Source organism: Phalacrocorax carbo, chromosome 18, assembly GCF_963921805.1.
Source record: "Phalacrocorax carbo chromosome 18, bPhaCar2.1, whole genome shotgun sequence".
NCBI classification, from domain to species: domain Eukaryota; kingdom Metazoa; phylum Chordata; class Aves; order Suliformes; family Phalacrocoracidae; genus Phalacrocorax; species Phalacrocorax carbo.
The window spans coordinates 6,872,482-6,897,597 of record NC_087530.1 but is presented as its reverse complement, the minus strand read 5'-3'; the positions used below and the strand labels follow the sequence as shown (position 1 = coordinate 6,897,597).

At 42.7% G+C, this 25,116-nt stretch overlaps 3 protein-coding genes across 7 annotated transcripts in view; 2 read left to right on the top strand and 1 right to left on the bottom strand.

The window, feature by feature from the left end:
• Nucleotides 1-2,293: 2,293 nt before the first annotated feature.
• Nucleotides 2,294-9,507, top strand: PHYHD1 (phytanoyl-CoA dioxygenase domain containing 1). 2 transcript variants are annotated; one of them, XM_009514437.2, is made up of 11 exons: nt 2,294-2,385; nt 3,196-3,354; nt 3,907-3,982; nt 4,112-4,159; nt 5,788-5,843; nt 6,031-6,093; nt 6,195-6,216; nt 6,569-6,697; nt 8,281-8,397; nt 8,565-8,691; nt 8,881-9,507. In XM_009514437.2, exons 1-11 carry the CDS (start codon nt 2,353-2,355, stop codon nt 8,924-8,926), a joined length of 876 nt encoding a protein of 291 aa, XP_009512732.1. In that variant the 5' UTR covers nt 2,294-2,352; the 3' UTR covers nt 8,927-9,507. The 2 variants fall into 2 exon arrangements, with proteins under 2 accessions (XP_009512732.1, XP_064324937.1); XM_064468867.1 differs by lacking the exon at nt 8,281-8,397.
• A 1,579-nt stretch (nt 9,508-11,086) lies between these two features.
• On the bottom strand, nt 11,087-16,633 carry DOLK (dolichol kinase). Of its 4 annotated transcripts, none has more exons than XM_064468862.1 (3): nt 16,566-16,625; nt 15,737-15,958; nt 11,087-13,567 (listed from the first exon to the last, which is right to left on the bottom strand). In XM_064468862.1, the coding sequence occupies exon 3, from the start codon at nt 13,460-13,462 to the stop codon at nt 11,891-11,893; it is 1,572 nt and encodes a 523-aa protein (XP_064324932.1). In that variant the 5' UTR covers nt 13,463-13,567; nt 15,737-15,958; nt 16,566-16,625; the 3' UTR covers nt 11,087-11,890. The 4 variants fall into 4 exon arrangements, with proteins under 4 accessions (XP_064324932.1, XP_064324933.1, XP_064324934.1 ...); XM_064468863.1 differs by having other exon boundaries at nt 15,737-15,806; nt 16,566-16,610; XM_064468864.1 differs by lacking the exon at nt 15,737-15,958 and having other exon boundaries at nt 16,566-16,633.
• Nucleotides 16,634-16,695: 62 nt separating this feature from the next.
• Nucleotides 16,696-25,116, top strand: part of NUP188 (nucleoporin 188) — a 29,088-nt gene continuing 20,667 nt past the window's right edge. The window contains exons 1-11 of the mRNA XM_064468429.1: nt 16,696-16,747; nt 18,654-18,708; nt 19,312-19,385; nt 19,977-20,061; nt 20,726-20,806; nt 21,263-21,307; nt 21,937-22,029; nt 22,188-22,307; nt 22,723-22,934; nt 23,704-23,818; nt 24,341-24,541. Coding sequence (XP_064324499.1) covers nt 16,722-16,747; nt 18,654-18,708; nt 19,312-19,385; nt 19,977-20,061; nt 20,726-20,806; nt 21,263-21,307; nt 21,937-22,029; nt 22,188-22,307; nt 22,723-22,934; nt 23,704-23,818; nt 24,341-24,541 — 1,107 coding nt within the window. The 5' untranslated portion in view covers nt 16,696-16,721. The remainder of the gene's footprint in view (nt 16,748-18,653; nt 18,709-19,311; nt 19,386-19,976; nt 20,062-20,725; nt 20,807-21,262; nt 21,308-21,936; nt 22,030-22,187; nt 22,308-22,722; nt 22,935-23,703; nt 23,819-24,340; nt 24,542-25,116) is intronic.

The following is a 25,116-nucleotide window of genomic DNA, read 5'->3' as shown; positions in this document are numbered from 1 at the left end:
ACTCTTATTGAGGAGGAAACTAGGATAATTGTGCCAGTCAAAAAGGCATTTAAAGCATCTGTGCTTTGTCTGCTGCAGGGTTGTCCGTGTTCCCGAGGTCACTCACTCCTGTACCTTTCACACAGGCATGGGATGGGCTTTGGCAGCCTCCAATGGAGTTTTCCAGAAGTGCAATTTCCTTGTGGAGCTGAAAAGAGAAAATGTTTAAAAGTTTGCAAAAGAGCTCTAGCAGGGGAAGGAAGAGAAGGAAAAGGGTGTCATTTCCCAGTTTTGTCCAAATATTTTCTACCTTCCTTTTAAACTTGCTGGAAGAGAAGGTATTTACAAAGATGACATCCTTCTCTTTGCCTTTTTTTGGGCATTATGTGGTGGGGGTGGTTTTCCTCTTGCTGAAAAGGTCTTCTAAGGCTCAAAATAGAAGCACGTCTGGAGTGGCATAAAACTGGAGGACTCCTAAGGACAGACAGTGATGAATGCTCCTGTAACCCAGATGGGTCGCCTCTCCTAGTTTATACAGTCAGTTACCTTCTGGTACTTGCTGTGTCGTGTGCTGCGATCTGCTGTTTATATTGCTCAAAACAATCCGTAGAACAGGAAAGCTGTGGTTTACTGTCATGCGTATGAACTAAAACAGCTTCTGAAGTAATCATGTGTGCGTAAGGTGGGGAGTGGAGAAGATGACGTGCTAAATTGCTGGGAAAAAAAAGACCAGGAGTAAGAAGTACCTGACATTATGCATGACAGAGGTAACGCAGAGGGGGCTGAGGAGTGGCATAGGAGCGTGTGTGGAGAAAGCCTGTTTCTCCAGGATTGCTGCCTCCCTGGTGAGGTGGGTCCTCACGAGATCAACTTACAGGCGATAGCTACAGCAGGATAATTTTTCACTAGCTACACATCTTCCTTAAACACTTCAGCTCCATCAGTTGGTGACAGTCCTTTAACAGGAAGAAGGAGGTACTTGATTATTTTTTTGAGTTTTGCAGCATTAGCGGTGGTTTTCCCCTCCATGTTTGTAGCCCAGTGATTAAAGTCTCTGGCAAAATTTAGCTTTCGAACTACCAAATTCATATCCTCTTGTGTGCAGAAAGCTTGAAAATAAGCTGTAAATGCTCAAAAAGAGAAAAAATCTGATTTCCCTTTTTGTTAAAAAATAAAATCAACCTTGAACAAGATGGGGAGGGGTTTTTATCCAGAGCTGATTCCCTTACAGAAGAGAGGATTTTTTTTTCCAAACAACATCTCTAAGATGGATATTCAGTTGCCAGCAAATGTATTTGCAAGTAAACACCTTCCCATGAGCGTTTTGTACTACTTCATTTTGGTGGGGGTTTTTTGGTTTGGTTTTTTTTTTAGTTTGGTTTTTTTTTTGGCTAGGTGAATGATGCATCAGACTACCCCTGTGATGTTAGTTCTCTGTGGAGTGCTGCTGGAAGGATGTTTCTGGTGCTTACTTCAAGAGCCAAACACTTTTCTTTTTTTGTCTCCCTCTGGAGGGAAAAATCTTCCCCAGGGATTCCTCTGCAATGGGAAGAACGTGTTGGCAGGGAGCGCCATCTGGCATCCATTCTTCACTCTCTTCAGCCTTTGAGATCTAATTTCTGTATTTTCTGTCTGTGGTTTGAACTGTGGCTTTGGGTTCACCTATTTACATGGACATCTGGAGCTGCAGGAGGGTGAATGGAGCAAGTGAAGGTGTACATCCCCACAGAGCAGCTGTGAATGAAAATAACATATGTTCTCTATGAATTTTACCAAAACCTTACTGAAACCTCTTTAGCTTTAATACCCTTTAGTCTGCTGTTTGTCATCTCCTGGGTTACTGGAGTCCCTTTCAGGTGCTGAAACACCACAAGGACTTGCTGACAGAGGAGAAAGGGCTCTGTAGGAGCCTGAACTGACACTTTAAATTTGTTTCAAAACTTTTAGATCTTTTCATCCCACTTGAATCTTATTTTACCTTCCTCATCTTGTTTTACCACTGTGTTTACCAGCTTAACTGCTCTCTTTTAAAATCTGTGTTATTAATTAAAACAGTGATTCCTCCTTGGAGGTAAGAAATGAATCAAGTTTGTGATCACACTTGAGCAGAACACTTTTGTGCACTTTAAGTAGCACCAAGAGCCAAGGCAAAACTCTGCAGCGCTGAATGTCCCCGCCAGGAGCAAATGGCCAGAGACGGGGACAAAATGCCTTGAGAGGCAGCTCTGCTGGCTGTGCAACAGTCCGGCTGCCCAGTGCTTGCTGTTATCACGTGCCGAGAAAAGGATCACGTGAAGAGGCGGGGAGCCAGCCCTGCAGAGCCTGGGTGGCATTGAGGTGTTGCTGGTGGGATCCTGGGACCTTCTGCCTCTAATGGCATTTGTAACCCAACACCAGATCCAAAAGGTAAGGGACTGCACACCGGGAAGGGAGCACGTCTGTAGTGCAGGCAGGTGACACTACTTGTAAGGCATGGTCACTACTAGTTAACCCACGACCAGGCCTAGCAAAGATCTGCTTTACAACGCTTTATGTTCTCAGCTTCTTGTACTGCATTCATTTTGGGTGTGTGAGGACCCTGTTGTGGCAGAGGGCAGCTTGACCCACAGAGCTCTTAGAGAAATTCCTCTCATGCCCTTCTGCCTCCACTGCTCAGCTGTTGTCCGTGAAGTTGAAATCTGCCTGCCAAAGGATAATCTCCAGGGTATTCTATATAAAGAAACAGTAGTGCTATCAGAGTTCATTTTGTAAGGGATTGCGTAGTCAACCATGAGAAATCACTCAGGGATTTTTCCCTTAGAGAAAACAATGTTTTGCAGCTTGCAAAGGAATCTCATTCTTATTTGGGATCCAGGTGTGACTGCTCTGATCAGGTTAGAAGTCTTTGTAATTTAATAGTTGCTGGTCACACACTTAGATAAGATATCCCTAAGCCACAAAGGCTCTAGCAATATCTTCTCTGCTTTGTGGACTGAGGGGTTGAGATATGTTGTTCTTAACTTTATGGAACCTGAGCCTTGTTATGAACTATCTTCTTTGCAATAGAAAACCCTCCTGATACTAAAAATTAGGAGCAGGTTGTCCAGCTGCAGAGCTGCATTTGGGATGCTTTTCACACTGAGCTGAGGCACAGTGAAGGGCCAGAACTGTTTTCTCTTGCTTTGTGCTGCTTCTTCTGAGGACTCTGGAGGAGAGCAGTCACCCCCTCTCTTCCAGTTCCACAAGGATGGCTTCCTTGCCCTAGAGCATTTTTTCACCACAGAGGAGTGTGACAGCATGAGGAAACAGATTCAGAGAATCATAGCAGAGATGGAAGTGCCACCGCACTGCCGCACCGAGTTCTCCACCAAGGAAGAGGAGCAGCTCCAGGCGCAGGTACTGAGAAGGGCAGGGCTGTTCCCGTTGGAGCACTGGAAGGAGAAAGGGGAAAAGGCAAATAGCTGCTCAGGATTCACTCTGGGGGAACGTGGCTGTTTCTTTTAACTGAATATAACACTAAGAGAGGCATTTGATCTCCAGCTTTCTACAAATGTTTGGTGGTGATCTTATTAGAGGGTGAAGGAGGAAAGGGCACGTGTGGCTCTGCTGTGCTTTCAGCCCCCACAACTATTGCCCCAGGTAGCCATAAGCAGCTCTTACAGATAACTTTCTCTCTGTTTGCAGAACAAGCACATAGGTTATTTTCCAGACAGCCAGCAAAAGAAAAAGCAAGGGTAACCTCTATGTGAGAGGTTCTTGTAAAGTCCTAATCAATGCCAAGAGATTTATTATTGTGGAAAGCCTTTGTATGAGTGATTTCTATTGTCTCTGTTTTGTTTGTGCTGCGGCTTGATGGGAAAAAGATGCAGGTGAATATTAACACTTTGATCAATGTTTGTTTGTGTCTTTACAAGGATACTGTCTTTACTGTGTTGTCATCCCTGGCAGGGTAGCTCGGATTATTTCCTAACCAGTGGAGATAAGATTAGATTCTTCTTTGAGAAAGGCGTTTTGGATGACAGAGGTAAGGTCTGGCCTGAATTAGCCACAGGGAGGGGACAGGAGAAGGCTGAGTGAGGGGTCGGGCCAGTTTCCAGCTCTAGGGGTGACTTCTGTTTCGAAAACAACATTAAATTCTGGTTTTGTTTTGTAGGTAACTTTCTAATTCCAAAGGAGAAATCCATCAGCAAGATAGGCCACGGTATGTTTAAAGGATGGGGTTTTGAGAGAGATGGACAAAAGGGATATGGTTTTCAGACATGAGGATTTCTCCAGACCTACTTGCTATGAATAACCTTGGCCACCTGAGTTAAAACTCTTCTGAGCAGGGAAGTGACTTCTTCCCTCTTGTGTTGCTTCTCTGTGCCTCCTGGGGACCACTGCATCAAATATCGCAGACTTCACCCCCTCTCACCATTGTGGCCACACAGCTCCTGTCTTTCCAACCCCAGGCTGTTTTACTCTGGGTTTCTGCTTCTTCAACTTGATTTCTACACCTCAGTCTGCTTTTCCACATGTCGCTCTGTCACTGTCTGCAGTTCTCCCTGTGCTGCCCCTCCCTCTCTGCTGTCAAAGGACTTAAAAATATTCTGTTAGGAACCTTTTCAAAAAACCTTTCTAGGAGGTTTTTCAGCTACGCGTAGCTCAGAGTCACTGACACGCGAATGTTTGGACTTCAGTCCTTGTCTCTTTTATGTAAGAGATTGCTCTAGTAAATTTACTACCTAAGACAGGTCACGTTTAGTACAGATCAAACTCCGTCTACCATGTCCTGTACAGGGCTGGGTTGCCAGCACTGAAGCTGTCCTCCCTCCTTTCGTGTCACCAGCACATTTTCTTCACCCTTACTGGTTTCAGTTTGACCTATTTCCTCTCTCCCAGCTGCTGAACTTGCATTTTGATCCCTTTTGCTTTCAAACAAAACATAGAAAAAAGAGCAGAATTCACTGCATCTCTGAACACATGATCTTTGCTCAGATTAAGCTTCACTAAATGTGGAAATTCAGTACTGAGATTTCTTGGTGCTTTGATTGCCTCAGGAAAACACCCCTCTCCCACCCCCCTGCCATTCTGTAACACTTCAGCTTTTCCCCAGGGGAAGTGAAAAGAGCTGTAGATGCCTGCTGACTCAGTAACTTAACAATTCAAACGGCCTCTCTAGACTTACTTTTTGTAATTACTCCATTTGGCTGAGTCCAGTCTCATTCCTTGCTTGGGAACAGCCCCTGCTGGACCCGGTCATGGGTCCTCCCAGCAGATTTGACCATGATGAGATGGAGGTTCCAAGTCTTTGTTTTACAGCTTTGTCAGAGCTGGGCTGTAGCAATTATCTGTGTGCAAACAGCTTTGACCTGCAGGCTGTGGCCCTCTGTAAAGGGCACCAAAGATAAGCCCTAGCTCATTTTTGCAGTAATTACTCTTTTGTAGGTCTTAAGAACTGAGTTTTTAAAGGGTGAATTCACCTATGTGCCTCAGGGTCATGTATAGTGGTTGTCGTGTTAGCATTTATGTGATATAATACTTAATCACATAATAATTTTTGTTCACTCTGTTATACTCACTATTTTTTATATAGCTGCACTTTGTGGCTAGTGAGTGATTATATTTTTGGTTTCTAAAGAAAACTGTACATATCTACAAGTGCTGTATCACCTTAGGCATGATAAGCCACGTATATCCACTCTTGGGAGGGATGAAACTTTCTGGCTGCCATCCATCTTTCTTGGCTATCATCTCGGCAACTGTCAATGATGAGCTGCAGAGATGATAGCCAAGCAAGTTCCCTTCTGTTAATGAAATCTTCAGTCTAAGCCTCTTCTTTCCCCTTAGCTTTACATGCTTATGATCCTGTCTTCAAGCAAATCACCCACTCCTCCAAGGTGCAGGTGAGCTGTTACTGTTTCCTAGAATGGTCTGGGGAAAAAAAAAGTTATGGAGTAGCTAATCTTAATTTTTCTAGACTCCTAAGGGTAGTAATTTTGTCCATAAAAGGAAATTTAAATCTCTTCAAATAATAATGCTTTATAGTGTGTAGAAAACAGCAAACATAAACCTTGGAACGTTTTCTTGCAGGAATTGGGACGAAAACTAGGCCTCGAGAAACCAGTGGTTGTACAAAGCATGTATATCTTCAAGGTACAGTGATTCAAGTTGTCTTGTCACTCAGGAAATAAGACCCTGTTAGGTGGGAAGCTGTGAAACTCTTTTCTTCACACGTCACCTTTCTTTCCTTTCAGCAACCTGGCATTGGTGGTGAAGGTGAGATTCATATTATCTATATATCACACCCCAAATAATACTCCTTTAGGAAAGGAATATTACCAGGAAAGAGGCTCAGAATCAGACTTTAGCCTATGAGTTTTGTGGTCCAAACCTTCTTAAAATTATTTAAAAGCATCCATGTTTTCCAGAAATGTTTCTACATAATCTGCAGCTTGAACAGAGAGCTACTTTTTCAGCCTGCTGCAAATGTAAGATAGTATTTTTATGTAAGGTTTAATGTGTATGGCAGTGTAGGTCAGGTCAGAAATCAGGGAGAACAAGCCTGCTGTCCTAGCGGTACTGAATTCCTCAGGTATTAAAAGACCATAATGACTGAGTCTCATTCCAGTGACCCCGCACCAGGATGCCACCTTCCTGCACACGGAGCCTCTGGGCAGAATCCTGGGGTTCTGGATTGCCCTGGAGGATGCCACGCAGGAGAACGGCTGCTTGTGGTTCATTCCTGGCTCACACACCAGTAAGAGTCATGGTAGTTTGGTGCGTACTGTGGAATGCGCTCCCTCGTCTTGATTAACGGTGGAGGGTAACACGGACTGTGTTATGGTTCTCTGCATCATGTAGTGCCTGCAGAAACACGACTGTTCTTGTTTGTTGAAAGGACGACTTTATTTACTACAAGGATCTCTCTCTGTGCTGTTGTCAAGTCTAAATGCTACAAACACATTTCTCAGCAGGTTATTAACTGCTTCACTTTGCTCTTGGCCACCAGTCCATCACAGGAGTCTAATATGACAATATTTTTAAATAAAAAAAATACGTAGTGTATGTGACTGATGCTGTGTTTAGTTTTAAGTTGATATCTAGCCTAGAAACAAAGAATCGAGTGTACTGGGGCAAGGAAGGACAGTCCTCCTGAATTTTTATTTACTCCAGAACCTGTTAAGGGGGGGTCGTTAAAACTGCTCCTTAATTTTTTCTCTTCACTTCAGTGTTATTTCAGAAGCTTGCCCTGCAATATTCAGAGTCTGCCTTGCCAGGCCTCTGAGATTTAAGACTTCAATGTAAAGAAGGTCTTAAACTGCTGAGTCCTTTCTTCCTGCAGTGAAACAGGACATTGCTGTATGTTGGTGCTCCTTCCGCAGTTTGGACTGTAGCCTTGAAATTGTTAATCAACTCTGATCTGGACTGCAAAGAGTAATAATCCTCCTTTTGCCATCCAGAGTAGGATTACACTGAGAAACCACCTTTTTCTTTTTTCTTTTTTTTTTTTTCATCCACTCCCAAAACTGTTTCTTTTCCAGGTTGTATCCCCTTCACGAACATTCCCTTTTTTGCCCCAGCCAATAAAATTGTTAGTCCTGACAGCCCTGCGTAAGGGGAACAGAAATCCTCTTCCACACACACAACTATCAAATATTGGTATTCAGTAAACAAGGAAAGCCTCCAAGTCTATGCAAGGATCACTAGGACACCATCGGAGAACAGTCAGTGTCCCCAGAGAACACAGACAAGATGACCTGAGGTCCCTTCCAACCTGTTAAAACCAGATTAGCACAGATTCATGTAACGGCTGATGTGGCCAATGGTAGTTGCTGCGTGTGTAACCACTACTGGATTACAGCACAGTTTTGTTTTTCACTACCTCTAGGGCACACTAATTGGCTTTGAACTGTTGCTTACCTAAGCATTCGCTTAGTGTAATCATAGTGCTCGAGATTTTAAGGCACTCATCCCTCATAAATTCTGGAGCTGGCTGCACTCTGATTGCAATTTATGCTCTTACAGAAAAGAGAAATGGACCAAAGGTTGGCTTCGCATAAGTGTATGACTATTTGTGTTCCTAAAAGGCTATGTTGTAAAGCACAGAAAGAGACAGAAAGGCAAACAAAAGGCAGTTCTTTATCTGTTTCTGCGACAGTTGGAAAATCCTAAATCTTTGCTTAATGAAAAATCCCACCCAAATTACTAAGGAAAAAATTGAATATACTATAATAATAAAGTTTCTCTCATTGCCAAGAGAAACCACGGATATTTTCCTCTGCTGTGCAGAATGTAGCTAGTTGTTTAATTTCTGTGTTTGCTTATTCTGTGGATTTGCAGGGGGAATTACCCGGAGGATGGTCCGTGCAGCTCCAGGTACCTCAACATGTGTAGAGTTTATAGGGTCAGAGCCGGCCTACGATAACAGCCAGTTTGTACCTCTGCCTATAAGTAAAGGTAAAACAAATTCTGTTTTAACAGAATTTGTAAAATTCTGTAAACAAATCTGCTTTACAGCTTAAGAAAAACAAGACAGCTAAAATTTTATTTTAACACTTTCAACTATATTTTAAAGCTAGCACTCACAATTTGAAAAAAGCAGTGCAGATGTTCTTTTCAAACAGGTGGACTCATTCTCATCCATGGTGAAGTTGTCCATAAGAGTGAACTGAACAGCTCGGAGTCTTCTCGCCATGTGTTCACCTTCCACGTGATGGAAGCCAAAGACACCAGCTGGAGCAAAGAGAACTGGTAAGGTCGCCATCCTAACAAGCAGCTGAGGAAACTAGAGCCTTTTCAATGCAACAGCCAGGATAACCTTTTATGGGTGGTCACGCATGTCACACAGTTTCTGTTAGTACCTCAGTTAGCACTGATTTCATACCCATAGAACTGGTACAGCCTCTGAAGTTTTGTTTTTACCTCTTCCTTCCTTCCTAGGCTCCAGCCAACTCCCGAACTGCCTTTTCCATCGCTCTACACTTGAAGTTAGTGATCGGCTTCTGGAGTCACTATCCCATCAATATTCCCTTCTCATCATTCATTCATGTTCTCTTTAAATACGACTTTCATGAGATCAGCTCTCAAGCTTAATTTAGCCCCATCTCAGAATGAGGACCCTTGACGCAGCCGAACACTCCTGCATTAGACAGAAGCTTCTGCTACAACATGAGCCCCACTAGTATGAGAATAGTCACCCAGTCCTTTTGGTAAGGAAACTTCCTCAGTCTTGAGAATAGACCATTAAAGACCATTGCAGCTTGACTAGGACCAGTTAAGAAGTATTTCTTATTGCAAATACTCAGTAATTTTTTTTCTGTTTAAGTCAAGAGCTCGTCTAGTGCACTTGGCTGTATTGATCCCTGTTGTGGGCAAAATGAAGCAGGACGTTTACTTTGCTAGAAATATTTAGAAGGTTGATTATAAAACTGTAGCTGAGTGTTCAGTCTCTGGGTGTGTTGATTAAAAATATTACAGTTCTTAAAGATTCATGTTAAAATTATGAAAACAAAAACTCCCAATCAAACTCCTAGCATTTAAAATAAAAATAGAAATTCTCCTTTTCAACTCCCTCTTCTTTGAGGAAGACACAGTGTGACCTTCTCCCAACAGATGCAGCCAGTGCTAAGAACAATACCTCCCAAACCCCAACAAAAGCAAACCAACTTACAGCAAGGTGAAACCTAAGGGGTGTTAAGACATGTAAGTTGCGCCGAGGCATGCGCCAGCCTGTGTCCTGAACAGAGCAGAAGCTGTTGAGGTGTAAGTTCCATGGTGCTGGCGCAGTGGCAGCCCTGAGATATGAGCCTGGTATCATCAATGCACTAATTACGCTGTAGTGACTTTAAGACTGCTCAGTCCTGGCAGAGTAAGCCCCAGTTCTTACTGACTCATCCCTTTCAAAAGTATATTGCCTGTCTCTGGCATTTGTTTGATGGAAATAGTCAAATTTGGTTTCGTTATGGTAAGAAGTTTCCCTTCAGCCCTTTGGGCTTTGCTGGGCGATGCAGAATAGGTTCAGTACAGCAAAGAATTCATCACAGCGGAATGATTGAGGTGGTCGTGGTAGGATTAGGAAGCCGAGCAATAGCAACAGCAGTAATGTTGAGCTTAAAGTTTCTGCAGGTACAGCAGGTACAGCTACCTCCCCTGCAGGTATAGCCCTCCCCTACCTTTTCTGCAGTTTGTTTGAAAGCTGTGAGCAGCGCGGAGGGAAAGTGAGTGCCCTTAACGCCAGTGCTATTTTATTACCTTAGTGGTGAAGGTTGTGGCTTGTGGTGGAAGCAACTAAAGCTTTTTCTGTATCTTTCCATTAGAAGCGTTAATTTAGACTAGCACCTTTCTGCTGAGGAGTGATAGTTTGTCCCCTGATTTTATGCACCTGCAATGTACAAAAACATCTAGTGCAAGTGCATAAATAAAAGGAAGAGGCTGGATTGAATTTGCAGGATTTCCTGTTAAATGTGGAGGAAGCCTAGTCTAGCACAATGAGAGTTTGGTTTCCCACAAAGAGTATCTGGTAACTTATTGCGTTATTAACCAAAACCAACTTGGGACAATTCTGGCTTCCTCAGGAAAAGCAGCGTCAAATCTCAGGAGCCCTGCCCAGGCAGGGGGGTAACTTGGGCAATGCTGCCTCTCAGCTCTTTGAGTCCTGGCTTGTCGCAAGGACAAACACTAATACTAGATACTGGGGCCAATTTTGCTGTCTTGGTCTGCTGTCCCAGAGCACTAGTGTCACTTCACCCCCGGTCTTATTCTCCTACAACACAGTGTCCGGGCAGTATTGTATAAGGTATCTTGCACTCCCACAAAACTGTTCCCAAAAGTGAATAAAAGGAGTGTCAGAAGTTAACTTTGCCCTGCAAACAAGGTTGGAATACAAATCTTCTGCTTGGACACTTCTCAGGGCAAGGGGAGAGGCAGGGAGGATGTGTGCTAATGTGTCTGTTCTAATAGACACTTGGTAAACTAGTGAGAAGAGCTTGTCAGCACAGAAATGTTTAACACATAAAAATTATGAGTTGGTTTTTTTTTTTTGCCATGAAATGGTTATTTTAACTTAATTCTGTCCATTTATTTGTTGATAGAAGCATTTTTATAAATTATTTATTAAATACCTAGCTGAAAAAATGTGAAAACTAGAAAGCTGCAAGAGAAGTTTATTGACTTTTAACAGATTTTTCTGCTTTCATGATTAACATGTAATTAATCTTTTCTGTGACTTTGGGGGAAACAAGCATATTGAATATTATCCCAAATGAATTTAGAGATTAAAATCTTGAAGACAAAACAGTTTTCTTGTTGCATAAATCTTCTCAAACCTCCCACACCTGCCCCAGATAAACTTCACTATTATAGCTACTGAATTTGAAGTCATGTTCATACACTGCAGTGCATTAGTATGGCTCTTGTTGACGGTGACTGCATACATTGGGAAAGTCGTATTCACTTTGCATAGACAGTGGCCACCCTCATCATAAAACAGGCTTTAAATGGTGCTTATACAGAAATTAGTTCGGATACAAGACGGCAGGGCTCAGTACAGTAAGACAAGTTTTAGCTCTGATGCAATACAGAGCTAGCAAAATCTGAGAGGTTTGCTTATGTTTTTTCCTCTCGCTGACTTACCTCTTCTTCCTCTATCTTCTGTGCCTCTGAGCACCCAAGAGAGACATAAAAGTAGCATTTGTGTTTAATAATCCAATTTTCAAGTCACGGTTGTGTTCTTGTGGGAACGTAAATCAACTCATGCTGTTTTAAACAGGGGAAAAGAACGAAGACCAAACCAAAACTTTTATTTTAAAGAGGTCTTTTTCATTTCTATTTTTTAAACAATTTTATCTGCTGTACCAAAACCAGTGTTTAGATCAGTTTTGAGCTCTCAATACAGTGCATATTGTACTACTTTTCTCTAGAAAGGGAGAAACTTCTGCTCCTTGAAGTGCTTCTAAGCCATAAACATGATCTGGAGGTAGAGAGGCAACAGCAGGTTATCAATCTGGGTAGTATAGGCTTCCAAAAGAGAAACTAAACTCACAGATGCCAGAATCCAGGCATAGCTGGAGTTCAGATTCACGCTGCTGTCAAAGATCAGAATAAGAGCCACAGCAATGATCTGAGCAAAAATAGCCGTCATTGTCCCTTCAAAGGTCTTCTTTGTTCCTGGCCATTTGATTTCCCCCATTGTACTACCAAAAACGGAGGCAATAGTGTCTCCTACCCCTACTGCCAGTACCCCAGAGTAGGGGACCAGTGCTCCCGCCCCAGACAAGGTACCTTTAGGAGCACAAGATCTGGGGAACAACCATACTGGGAGGGACATGCCAAGGAGGAGATAAATATGAGTCAAGATTAGAGGTCCACTGTCTCTCTCATCCAAGAAGAGAGACAGCAAATGCCTAAGGGTTTGGCCAAATGGTTTGATCCTGAAGTACCGAATATACTCTAAGAAGATAAACACTGCCAGACACAGTACTGCAGCAACGTAGAGAAGCTGGCGGTCATAGATAAGTCCAGGAACATAAGTAGCTACAACAATGAAATGGAAATATTTCCTGGTTATAGTCGAGGCCTGGTGTTTTTTAGATTCAGATGATCTCTTAGCATTCTGGTAGAAAACTACACCACATGCTGAAGCAGCCAAAAAGGTCCAATATACAAGAAGGTAAACTCTTGTCTGTGTCTGAAACAGAAACTGGAATAGCCAGAACAAAGGGTTCCTCTGGATCAGTCGGTACAGCCAAGGCATGATGACCCCTAAGCCTAGCACTGCTGTCATCATGTGGAAAAACATGGAGGAGATCCACGTACCCGAATCCATGAAAATGAAGAGCACAGTGAAAAAAAGCCCAAGAATAACAACTCCAACAACTGCTACCAGAAGGAAAAAGTCTATGGGATCACCTCTGCCCTCGATTACATTCAGTGAGCGTTTAATGAGCTGATTGAGAACAAAACTTAGACCTCCGAGAACTAGCAATGCTTCTCCAGGAGTAAAACATCGAGGCAACAAGTACAGCAAGATCATACTGAGGTAGACAAAAATGAGCAGCACTTCTAGGACTTCTATCACTTCTGAAACAGTCAGAGAGTGCTTCATGGTATAGATAATTATACTGCCAGCAACACCAGTAAGTATGCAAGTGTTGGTTGGCACAGGTTTTGTGATGCCAACCGCTATTACAGACAGAAAGAGAGCAACCAGCATGCCTGTGGAAGCTACAACTATGCCAAAACGTTCGAAGTACACAATGCCAGCAGACTTGCACCTCTCCTTCATCACTATCCCCAACAAGGGGGTGACCATGCTAGCTGGCAGGAGGCCACTGTTCGCTGCTGTACGGAACTGGAATACAGCCCCACCCAGCTGGAGCAGACGGTCCCATTTGAATTGGACATAAAAAGCCTGGACGGCGAGAGCGACAGCGCACCAGGAATACCGGTCCCACACTACTGCGTGCACAAAGAGAACGATGACGAACACGATCAGGGATTCCACCAGCACTGGCTTGTTTAACATGATTCCAGTCCAATGTGGCTCAAGATTTCAAAATATTTATCAGGTGTCCTGATGTGCCCAATAGTCGTCCATTAGGAAGAATTTCCTTTCATGCTACTGCAATTCCTGTTAAAAAAGAAAAAAAAAAGGCAAATAATTAAAGCAACTACTAGGAAAGCTAACGTTTCCACACAGCTGTTTTGTTTTTAAGCTCAATTTAAACTGATGATTATGTGCCAATTTTTATGTCAACAGACAGGTGAATTAAAAAAAAAACCAAAAACCAGTGAGGTAATGGATCAGCCAAAACTGTTATACCTCTCTGAGAATCAGGGAAGTCAGCCTGCGATGACAGAAACGATCCACTGAATACTGGGGCACTCAGATACAGTTTTCAGTATTTCTGTTGCAGTGTCTTTGAATTTAAATATGAAGCAAACAAGCCATAAATATCCCCAGAAGGATTCACTGTGATGGTGTGAATTTGAATTATAGTTAATTTAATAGTTTAAAGATAGTTTTAGAACCTTATTTTGTATGCAGTTTTCACTGTATTTTTACAGAATGTTTCTCCTTTTGTTAAATCTTTCTTTTCCCACTGCTGTGCAAAACCCTCTATGTACCCCTCTCTCCTCCTGTTACCGGTGTTATGATTGAACACTTCCACTACTGCAGCAGATATTTAATAATGCTAGGTAGTATTTACAATAGAATTAGAAAAGAAAACATCACAATCACTAAAAAAAATTGTCAAATGGCATACTTTATCTAATTTTGATCTATTACCAGAGCTGTCAAGATAAGCTAAGTTGGAAATCTAAGCACAGAAAAATCAAATGAACAGAAATAATTTTGCCTGCAGCCACGACAGGACGTTCATCGCATTCTTAGTATTAAGCAGCTTAATTTGTTTTGCTTCTACAGCACTGCTGGGTCATATTTGTTACAGTGATACCTATTCTACAATACGCTTCTAGTCCATCTTGACATATTGGCAATATTCTGTTTAATGCCAGATGTGTTGCAGCTACATGATTTAACCATTATACAGCTTCATACTGAGTCTGATTTATTCTTTCTTATCTTTAAAGAAAGGTATTGGCTTGATTTCTTTCTAACCCATGGCACAGCCTCTTCCTCCTGTCAGATATTGATTCCCATTTCTGAGCAAGAATCCCATGCTTCTATTTTACACAGACTATAGATCTGTATCAATAAGCGAGATATTTTAATGTTAGTCGTTAATGACATTAGATAAATATTAGCGAGTCTCATCCCAAAAATGCATTGTTACTTTGTGATTTGTTTAACTAACCTCTGGTGTGCACAGTTTTCCTCATTCTTCAAAAGTAAACCATGCAAAACATTTGTGATCATTATTTAAAGCTGTCATTGTTTCCTGTATCCTCTCGCTCCCTTGTCTTATTAACACTGCGCTTACAGCACTTCACCTTCTCTGAATCAAGGCTTACAGCCAAGGACAGCTGCACTGCAAACTAATCTTTCCTTTAAACTTTTGAACTATGTGATAAATAGTTGAGATAATGAGCAATGCACATAATGACTCTAAGTTAAATCATATCTTATCTTCTTCGAGGCATTGTGGGCATTCAAGCAGTATGCAACTCTCACCAGCATTTATTGCTTTCTGGCAACCTTTATTTTTCTTTATTCATAATTGATATTTTGTCTTAGCCATTTATAAGCCAAGGCCATTCTACTGGCATCTCTTAGGGGCTCTTAGAAATACGGAAATAGATACCTTCAGTTGGCAAAAGAATGGCTGGATCGTATCCTGCTGGATACAACATCCCCAGCTGAAACTTTGGATTGCTTCATCCTTTCTGGCCAACCCTTAAGCTTCCAGTCTCATTATTAATATCTACATTAGCTCCCTCACGGAAGGCTAGAAATTTATCTGAAGTTCTGGTTTAGGTTTTCATCCGCTGTTGAATGGTGTCACCAGATTATAGAGCTGATAGAGGTCTTAGTGGTACTACTAGGTAACTATTAAAGTTTGTACCATCAAACTCTCTTACACTGTGGGCCTGGAGTGTTTAGTTATTTATGACTTTGTACTGAAAACTCTTAATTATTAATAGATTGCTTTTTGGCATCCTTATTCCTATGGCCTGAAATACTTGATTGCCAAACAACTTCATTACATTTACTGTTGCGATACAGCTAGATCATGCCAAGTGTAATCTTTTTGCCATCACAATCCATTTTTAAACAGAACAGGAGAAGAATTAATTGTATAGTCAATAAAACATAACTGGCATGGGCAATACCTACCTATGACCCATAACGGGTTTGGGGTCCCACTCCTTGTTGTTTCTGAGCCCGGGGAGGGGGAGGCTTAAGGCTTATTTCAGAAAAGGCAGGGTAAATACCACATGCTAGCCAAAGACTGAAAAAGACCTCCCACTCAGTCTGGCAACGTTAAGGTTGCAACCCAGCTCTTGCATCAATAATGACACATGACAACTTCCCCCAGCAGGCAGCCTGCCAGCTTGGCTGTAAGACAAGGAAGAACCTCACCAAATGAAATGCAGGTCTCCTACTCTAACGCAGTGGCTTTGAATTTACAACACGATGCATTTCACTGCTGAATTATTTAATTTTCTTGTGCCTGCAGCAATTCCTTCCTCCACACCTTTCGGGTAACGGGAAGCCCCTCAGTACTGCTGCCCTCTCACACATCGAGGGACCCATCGGTTCCAGTTCCAAGCCGGACTAGGGGTTTTGGTGCCCGTTTCGTGATCTGCGCCCCGGCTAGGGAAGCTTCCCACTGAGGTGCTCCCAAATGCCCGGTAGCCCTCGCCTCGCTGCAGCACCTGCCTCCTTCCTCTCCTCGCTGCGTCCCCCGCAGCGCTGCGGACTCCGCTCGCCCTCTCCTTCCGCGCCGCCCTCCACCTCCTCTCCCGCTCAGCTGCAGCACCCCGCGACCCAGTCTTCGCTACCGGGAAGCTGCGGCTCGGCACGGGCTGCAGCGCGGGTGGCGGCCGCAGCACCCCCTGGGAGGTCTCGGAGCCGCTGCCCGGGTGAACCTCGGGTCCCGCCAATGCGCTGCGGCCCTTCCCCAGCAGCCCCCCCGCAGCCTAGCAGCCGAGCGCGAACCCACCTCCCAGGACGCCGCCATCTTGGCGCTGCCGCCTGTCACATGACCCAAACGGCCGGGGAGGGGGCCGGGGGCGGAGCGACGGCCCCCACCACGTGACACCGGCGCTGGGGAGGACACACGACTCCGCGCTGCGGGTCACGTGAGAGGGGAGCGAAGATGGCGGCGGGCGGGCTGTGCGCGAGGTGCGGAGACGCGGCGGCGGCGGCGGCTCCGGTGGGGCTGGGAGGGGGGCTGGGGGCCGCTCCGTTCTTCGCTGCGTGCGGGGCCCCCGCCGCGGGGCGGGAGGGGTGGGAGGGCAGAGTGGGCCCTGCGGGGCGGGGGGGGCAGCGCCGGCAGCGGGGCACGGGACGGGGAGAGTTAACGGCAGCGGGGCCCGCGCCGGCCTGGGCCCGCCCCCCGCGCGCGCACGGAGGCCCCGCCCCGTTCCTCGCTGAGGGGCCCCTCAGGGATACCACCCCCCCCCCCAGGCGGCTGAATTTCGTGACTTTTTGGCGATTTTGTGTTTCTTTTATTTTGCCGTATGGTAAAAGGTAAAATGTTAAATAGAACTCTTTACAAGGTTTTTGCTTTTGTGAAGCTGGTGTCTCGGTTTACGCCAGCGTCCCGGAGGTGTCTGTCAGACCCCCCCAACCCCAGAGCTGTTCTCGTGAAGAGCAGGACGTTCGAGGATTGATTTTCACCCTTCGGAAACTTTTTGCAAATATAAAAATCAAAACAGATGTGGAAGATGTATAAAGGAAGCGATTCAATGAATGCTAAGTTCAGTGATCACTTTGGATGGGTGCTGAGCACTTTTATTGACGTTTATTGTAACGTTTTTCTGCTCTGGAGTGCTCCTAGATGTCTAATTTTTATTAAATGAATATCTATAAGCCCTAATGGGGACAAGAACACTGCTGTTAAATGTGATTGCGTAAAGAGAGCTTCCCTTCCTTAGCTGTCTCAGAGCCTAATTAATGAACTGGCAACAAACCAGTGTCTGTTTTATTCACAGAAGAGGTTAGGAGGGAATGAAAAGTAGAAAGATTGGCTTTGCCAGGCTGGTGCTTGGTTCTACAAAGAGCTGCTTTTCTTGGTAAAATTCTGTGGCCTTTTGGTGCTCTGTGTGGGCTGGAGAGGTGTACGCACAGCTGGTTGCTGACCAAGTCGTGGGGAGGTTTGTTAGTGTATACACAGGGAGGTGCAGCTAGCTATCAAGGAATTAGCAGGTAGAAATTATGTTGATAGGTGTACTGGAAATAATAGGTCTTATCATTTAAGTGGCACCATGTGTCAGAAGTTGCAGATGACTTTCACTGCCATAGTGTGTTATTTTGATGCTGCTGTTCTAAAAATAATGAGTGTTCTTGCTTTTGTAGACAGCCTTTGCATGGGGAGCTCTGTTGTTTAACTCCTGATTTGTATTACGTTGCTAACAAATAGGCATTTGTCTAAGTTCCTGGGGTACTCTTTCTGACAAACATCCTTTTTCAGAGCTGTTGTAGGAATACTCGTTTTTCTGGGTGTGTATGCCAGGGCCAGGATTTAACTGTTATACCTTATAGGGCTGATTGGCTTTTCTACAGAGTCCTCAGAAAGAAACAAGAAGCCAAGGGTAAATGTTCTGAAGACCTGTGGCAAATCATTCTACCTTATGTAAAGCTGTTGCAACTTTTCACTTCACCCAGTTTTATATTACACTTAGAGTGGAGGATGAAACTGTTAGGGAAGAATTTGTGTGGAGGAGAGTGTTGAATGTAACTGAATAAAATACTGGTCTATACTTCCATTAGGTTTCTTTTTACTAACCTCAGATGTCCAACTAGCAAAATCAAATTGAGCTAATAAACTGATAGAAATGTGATGCTGCTTTGATATGAGTTTGCAAGTCTTGCTACATCAGTTGTCACTCTCTTTGGGTCTTTCCTGCGTTCTTCCAGGACATCTGAAACTGGTTAGCTAAAAACCAATGTTCCCTAAATCAGTTTTCATACATTGCATTGCAGTGTGCTCTGAGTTAATGGCAGCTTTGAAAAAGGTGTAAGCTAAATGGAAGCTGAAATAGCATTCATCGGTAAAATACTCTCCACTTTTTCCCTTTGTATACAGGAGCAGCAGAGAATTGTGGACAATTCTTCTGGGCAGATCAGCTTTAAGGGAACCAGTAAGTCTGTGAATCGATAAGCATGTTTGCCTGTCACTGAATGGACTCTGTGGCCAAATATATCATTTGTACATCTCTTTGAATACTAGTAAAAATATGTTTTGCTGTTTTTTCCTCTTCCTCAGTGCAATTTTTGTTCCTCTGTCTCCATTACTTGTTCATTCTTCCACTCCTTATTTATAGCTGCTTCATGAACTACCTGGAAAGGTGTATGTGAAAAGGTGGTTCCCTTTCTGGAGCGGATGCAAGTACTACTTTCTAGACTGGCTGGCCTGGGGTATTCATGAGTGGTACAGCTTGCTTCCTTATTTTCTGGAATGGAGCCTGTGCTTTCAAGAATTTGCCCAGAGGTTGGAAATCCAAATGTTTCTGAACCCAGTCCATTGCCTCCTATTTCCCCTCCCTTCTCTTGATTAGGCAAGGCAGTGAGCTTTCTCATACAGTATGCACCTCAAATCAGTCTGAATCATAAACACTTGTCTTGTGGTGTTCCTGTCTCTTTGTGGTGGTGGAATTTCTTTGCTTCACTTAAATTTAACGAATCTGATACTCAGAAGTGTATGCTGAGGAATCTGTTCAGTAGTATTTGGTTCTTTTTTTTAGGCACAGATTGCGGCAGAGTTGAACAAGCACTGGCAAAGATTATTAGAGGGACTTTCATACTATAAACCGCCAAGGTATAGTGATTGCTCGATTTCAGAAATCAACCTCTAAAATGGGATCTCCTAATAAGTAGAGGAGCATGTTGACTATTCCTCTCTGATTACATAAAAATAGATTTTTACTCCCTTGCATGACTTGAGATTTCAGGAGAGGAGTAGCAAGGGAAAGTACTTAATCCACATAATGTTTTGGGGCTTGAAATACAGACCAGAAAGAAGTAACAGCTGTTTTTGCTGTCATTACTAATGTTAGGTAGTTTTGGACCTTGCTTCTGCTGAGCTGCAGCGATCGTGTGCAAGCGTGCAGCCTGTGGACAAGTAACCCCTCTTGACACTCAGTCATCCCAGAAGGATATCCAGATTCCCCACTGGAGAGGGTGGAATGAATATAGCCTACATTTATTATAGTAATAATTGTGAACAATGTTAAGTTTTGTCTGGTGGGAAGATTACATAATATTGTTGTATGAAATACTGAAAGGCCACTGAGGAAAAAGCAAATATTCAGTTTAAACTGACAAAACTGAGAACTTTGGAATTAATCCTCCGGAGTTCATTCCTTGGGATTGCTGCATTTTTCATGACTAAAATTTCTTTTTTCTTTAGTACGACTTCTGCAGAAAAAATAAAAGCTGATAAAGATGTAGCTGCTCCAATGAAAGAGTTGGGTCTGAGGGTCAGCAAGTTTTTGGTGAGTGAAGGGGCTATTCTGATTATTTTTTATCCCTGCAATTGGAATGCTTTGTTATTGGGATTTTATTACTTAAGTAAGCTCCTTGATGTCGGACAGAGGCAAACTTAAATTCCTTGCAGTTCAAAACTACTCTAAAGGATGTTAGAATTACATGTTGGGGCTGTAGGTGAAAATTTTAAAAAGTCATTAGTGATCTTGAGATGCCTCAGTTTTCCTGGTTAATGCCCCTTCCTGCTGCAAAGGGCCCTGCTTTTCAGAAGCAGTCACCCACTTGGGTTCTTTCAAGACATCTGAACTGCTCAGCCAAAAACTGATGTCCCTAAATCAGTTGCCATGTTTGAAAATCCTGTTGGTTTACCTGCAAGGTTATGTTGCTTCAAGCCAGAAGTTGAATTCGGTGACTGCTGGTACCCTTTTTTAAAATCACTGTTACCCTTTGGCTGAAGTTAAACTGGCTACAGCTAAGTGACATCAAAGCTTACGTATTTTGCTTTAAACAGCAGTGCTGACTAAAGAAAGCATCTGCCTGATGCAAAAATTTCCTTTTCACGTATTTTGGAAGTTAGTTGTTTTGAAAAGCTGCCTGAATATTTGGAAAGAGTCTTCATCTTCAATGAATTCAGTTGCCTTATTAATTTCAGAGCGTCTCTCCGTTTTTCAGGGGCTGGATGAAGAGCAGAGTGTGCAGTTGTTACAGTGTTATCTTCAAGAGGATTACAGAGGAACAAGGGACTCCCTGAAGGTCTGTATCTCCCATTTATGTTCTATTTACTCCACATCTTTCCTTAATACCAGTAGTTTGTTGATGCATGTGGTCACATGTGGAGTGGAAATGGCTTTGTAGCTTTTCTTCTCTGAACGTACAATGCTGAAGTGCTGCTTTAAGGAAGTGTGATAGCAGATATCCAGGCCTAACTTTCTAGTATGTCTTCCTGTTTGAATCTTTCTGCAGGAACTCAGCTCCTCTCTCTATCACAGGAATACAGGAAAGTTCGGATTTGTGAAGGAGAGTGAATGGAGATGAAGAACAAACACGTAGTTACAAACTGAGTGTTTTTGCTTTGTACTTTTGGAATCTGTCTTTCAAAAGAAACGGAATAAAATTCTTTTGTTTATTTCAGTCTTTTTTTTGTGAATATGTGTTTTGTCAGTAGGTATTTCTGCAGCAGATATTTATGTTATTGTGTTTTGCTTACAGACAGTTCTTCAGGATGAAAGGCAGAGTCAGGCTCTGATGCTTAAGGTTAGTCGTTTCCATTTGTGTTTTCTGTTGCAAAGATCTATTGACAGAGAACCAGCTTTATTTCTGTGGATCCAGAAAACCTTGGAATAACTGAAGTATTCCTTCATGTAAAGAACAGATTCTAGAAGATGCTTCTGAAATAGAGGGATGTGCATAAAGATTTGAACAGTGTTAATAGTTTCTACAGAAAGGAAATTGTGGGCTTAATATCAGGGAATTTAGCTGGGCAGATGTATGCTCACATGTTTTCCAAAGCCTATAGGTTTATATGTTATTCTCTGAAGTGACAACTCTGAAATGGAGACTGATGGTCATATCTGACAGAGGATAGTAGGGATAAGGAATGAGAGACCTGTCTCTGTCTTTTTGCCTTCTTTTTCCAAGTTTCCTCACATAGCAGTGTAATTATAGATATGTCCCTATGGGCATATTTTATTGAGTTCTGTAAAGTTAATTAAGTGGGTTTTTTTCAGATAACTTAAAAACTGCTTAATTGAAACTCCATCTGCAGTAATGTTTTTAGCACTGTATATTCTTGTGATGAAGGCCTTGGCAGTGTATGGGAGGGGGAAGTGTCTGGGAGTTGGATGCAATACCGAACTGATATCAATGACACTTTATATTCACAGCTTGCTGACTATTACTATGAAGAGAGGATCTGCATTCTGCGCTGTGTCCTCCATCTACTTACTTATTTTCAGGACGAGAGGCACCCTTACACAGTGAGTACAGGAACCTTTTCCTGGATGTGATGTCATTGAAATAGGCTGAATATATAAGTGGTGTAGTAGTTGTCCACTTATGATTGTAAAAAGCAAGTGAGCGAGAAGTTGTGTGAGCAGAAATGTGAGAAGTTAATTTATTTATTTGTTTATTTAAGGCACAATACTTCCAGTGTGTTGAAAAGTTGGACAAGGAACTAGTTCCTAATTACCGGAAACAGTTTGAAGCACTGTACAAAGCAGAAGCTCCTACATGGGAAACACATGGAAATCTCATGGTATTTTGTTTCTTGCTATTATTTATGAAACTTACAAAGTCTTTCCTTATATGTAATGTACTGGAAAATGTGTATGTGCAGATGCAGTTAAAAAGCATGTTTCTCCTGGTCCAAGAAACCTGAAATGTATTTTCTCTCTAACAAAACACACTTTTGCTCAGAAACAGAGTTGTACGGAACGTATTGTTCCTTGTAATAAATCCATTGAATGCCCATGGCTAACACATCCATTTATGTGTAGTTGTTCATAATCTCTCTGTATCAGCACACCTTGTGTTAGCAATGGCAAGGAAAGCCACTGTAACAAACTGCTGCCTGCACAAGCTGTTGAACTGCTTCAACACTTCTCAGTTTCTAACTGATTTGGCTGACCTGTGAGCTTTGACATCTGATGGTAGAAATTTCCCTTGTGCAGACAGAACGTCAAGTTTCCCGGTGGTTTGTGCAATGTCTCCGTGAACAGTCCATGCTCCTGGAAGTCATCTTCCTCTACTATGCATACTTTGAAATGGCGCCTGATGAGCTTCTGGCATTTGCAAAGATGTTCAAAGAACAGGGATTTGGCACTAGACAAACCAACAGACATTTGGTAGATGAGAGCATGGATCACCTGGTAGATCGTATTGGGTAAGTATCATGTATATTTGCGAAGTGAGTTATTTTCCTCAGGAAAAAGCATTTATAACTCTTGCTGCTGCCTCTTAAAATCACCCCTATTTCAAGCCAAGCTTATTGTGATGAAGGTGAAATAGCTTTTCTGGTCACCTTGGAGGTTTGTGGCAAAATGAAGGTGTGATTGCAAATTAGAGAGGTATCCACATACTAGCTTTCATCTAGTATATAATCTTGTCTCTGGTAAGAATGGCAGCGAAGACACGGTGCCACTCCTTCTTAGGTGGTCTAGTGGTAAAGTGAAATTGCGTTTTCACTATCCTGTGCTAGTAGTCTGGCTGCTACCTGTGTGAAGGCTAGCACTCCCTCTCTGACCTGTATTGTTAACTGTGTTGCCTCAGTTCAAGCTATTGTGGGTGTGCTTACGAATGGCAGTAATGTCTTCGTTTTGCTGCATGGGACATACCTCGAGCTGCAGCCAGGGGGAATGAAAATCCTGCCAGGTGGCAGAGAGTTACAAAGGTGGAAAAGCTACCTTCAAATTTCAGTGGCCTTTTCAAGCAGAAATGGTAGTTCTGAAGATTGTGATCTGTCATGTACTAGCATTTCAAGACAAAACCTGGATTACCTGTTATTAATTTAATGTAATTTCTTATTGCTTCAAAGAACAGCTGAAAAAAGCAAACTAAAGGTTGTTTTTGACCACTTATTGGTTTAAAAAAATCCTCTGAATTCTTAAATAAAGTTTCTGACCTATTTGTTTTTATTCTTTTCCTGCTTGTAGCTACTTTAGTGCTCTTATTCTGGTAGAGGGCATGGAAATAGATTCCCTCCATGAGCGTGCTTTGGATGACAGGACGGAGGAGCACAAGTTAGCCAATAATGACCGCATCCACCAGGTAAAGCACTGGCAGAGTAACGTCTCATCAGGCCTAACAATACAGAACTTCCTGTGATTACCCAAGCAGTGCTGTTCAAAGATTATGTCTGTAAGTTTCTCATCCTTGGGTTTGTTGATCAAGTGTTGGAACTAGCATCCACATAACATTCTGGGGCAAGTAAGAACAAAATTAATTCCTCTACCCCTTATATTTCCTTGGTTATCCTGGGCCTTTCTCTAAAGAAAGATGCATGCAAAGAAACAGGCATTGTGAAATTTCCAGAAGGGAATGAAACAAAAGCTTTGTAGTGTCAGTGCTATTAGGTGAGAGAACATCTAAGGTTAGACCAACTCTAAGTCAGTAAACCATGCAGAAAAACAGACCAAGGCTGCAAGTATATAATTTGGTCAGTTGCTGGTTTGAAATAATTATCTGCAAGGGAAAGGTGACTTAGCAAGAAGACACAATCAGCTATATGCTTGCTGAGTATTAACTTCCTTCGGATCTTAATTATTTTGCTTTTGTCTTGTCTCTGTGCAGGAGATGGACAATCAGCTGTTGCAGTTAGGGGATGTCTCACATCATGCTCTGGTCCTTCTGGCCTGGGCTCTGCTCCGTCACACTGTAAATCCAGAGGAGTCAACAAACATTATCAGGAGAATGGGCAGCACTGCTATCCAGCTGAATGTTTTCCAGTATCTGACAAAGCTTCTGCGATCGCTGAGCAGTGGGGGGAAGAATGTGAGTTTCTTATAATCATATATGTAAGCTCTTCAAAATTTTCAGCTGCTACTGATGTAAAGGTATGATGGGAAGTGGATGGTTTTGAACCAATGTTCATTCAAACTGAATCTGGTTTTAAGCAGAGTATGCAGTAAAGCATGTTTTATCATCTTACTTTCTTTCAGTGAGGATCAGAAATCAAGTTGAAATGAAACAGATTTTTATGCTCAAGGAATTAAAAAAAAAAAGCTTTTGTAAGCTGAGGAACTACATCTCTTTTGAGCAGAATAGACTGCATTTAATCACATTTGTTGATTTGCCTCCATGAGCGTACTTGCCATTGGGGATCTTGAGTGTTAGGTGATTTAACTCTGCACTATTATCTGCGTATGGTTTTGTTAGACAGTACCGTGTATGAGAGTAAAGTACTTCATAGGCAGAAACCAGTGAAGGCAAATCTTTTCGATTTCGGTGAACACTGAGTGCTGCTTTTTTGATGTTTGGAAGGCATTTCTAATGATAATGGTAGTGGCAAGATTTCTCATTTTGGTGAAATATTTCATGCTAACATGGAGCTTAACTAATGACTGCTT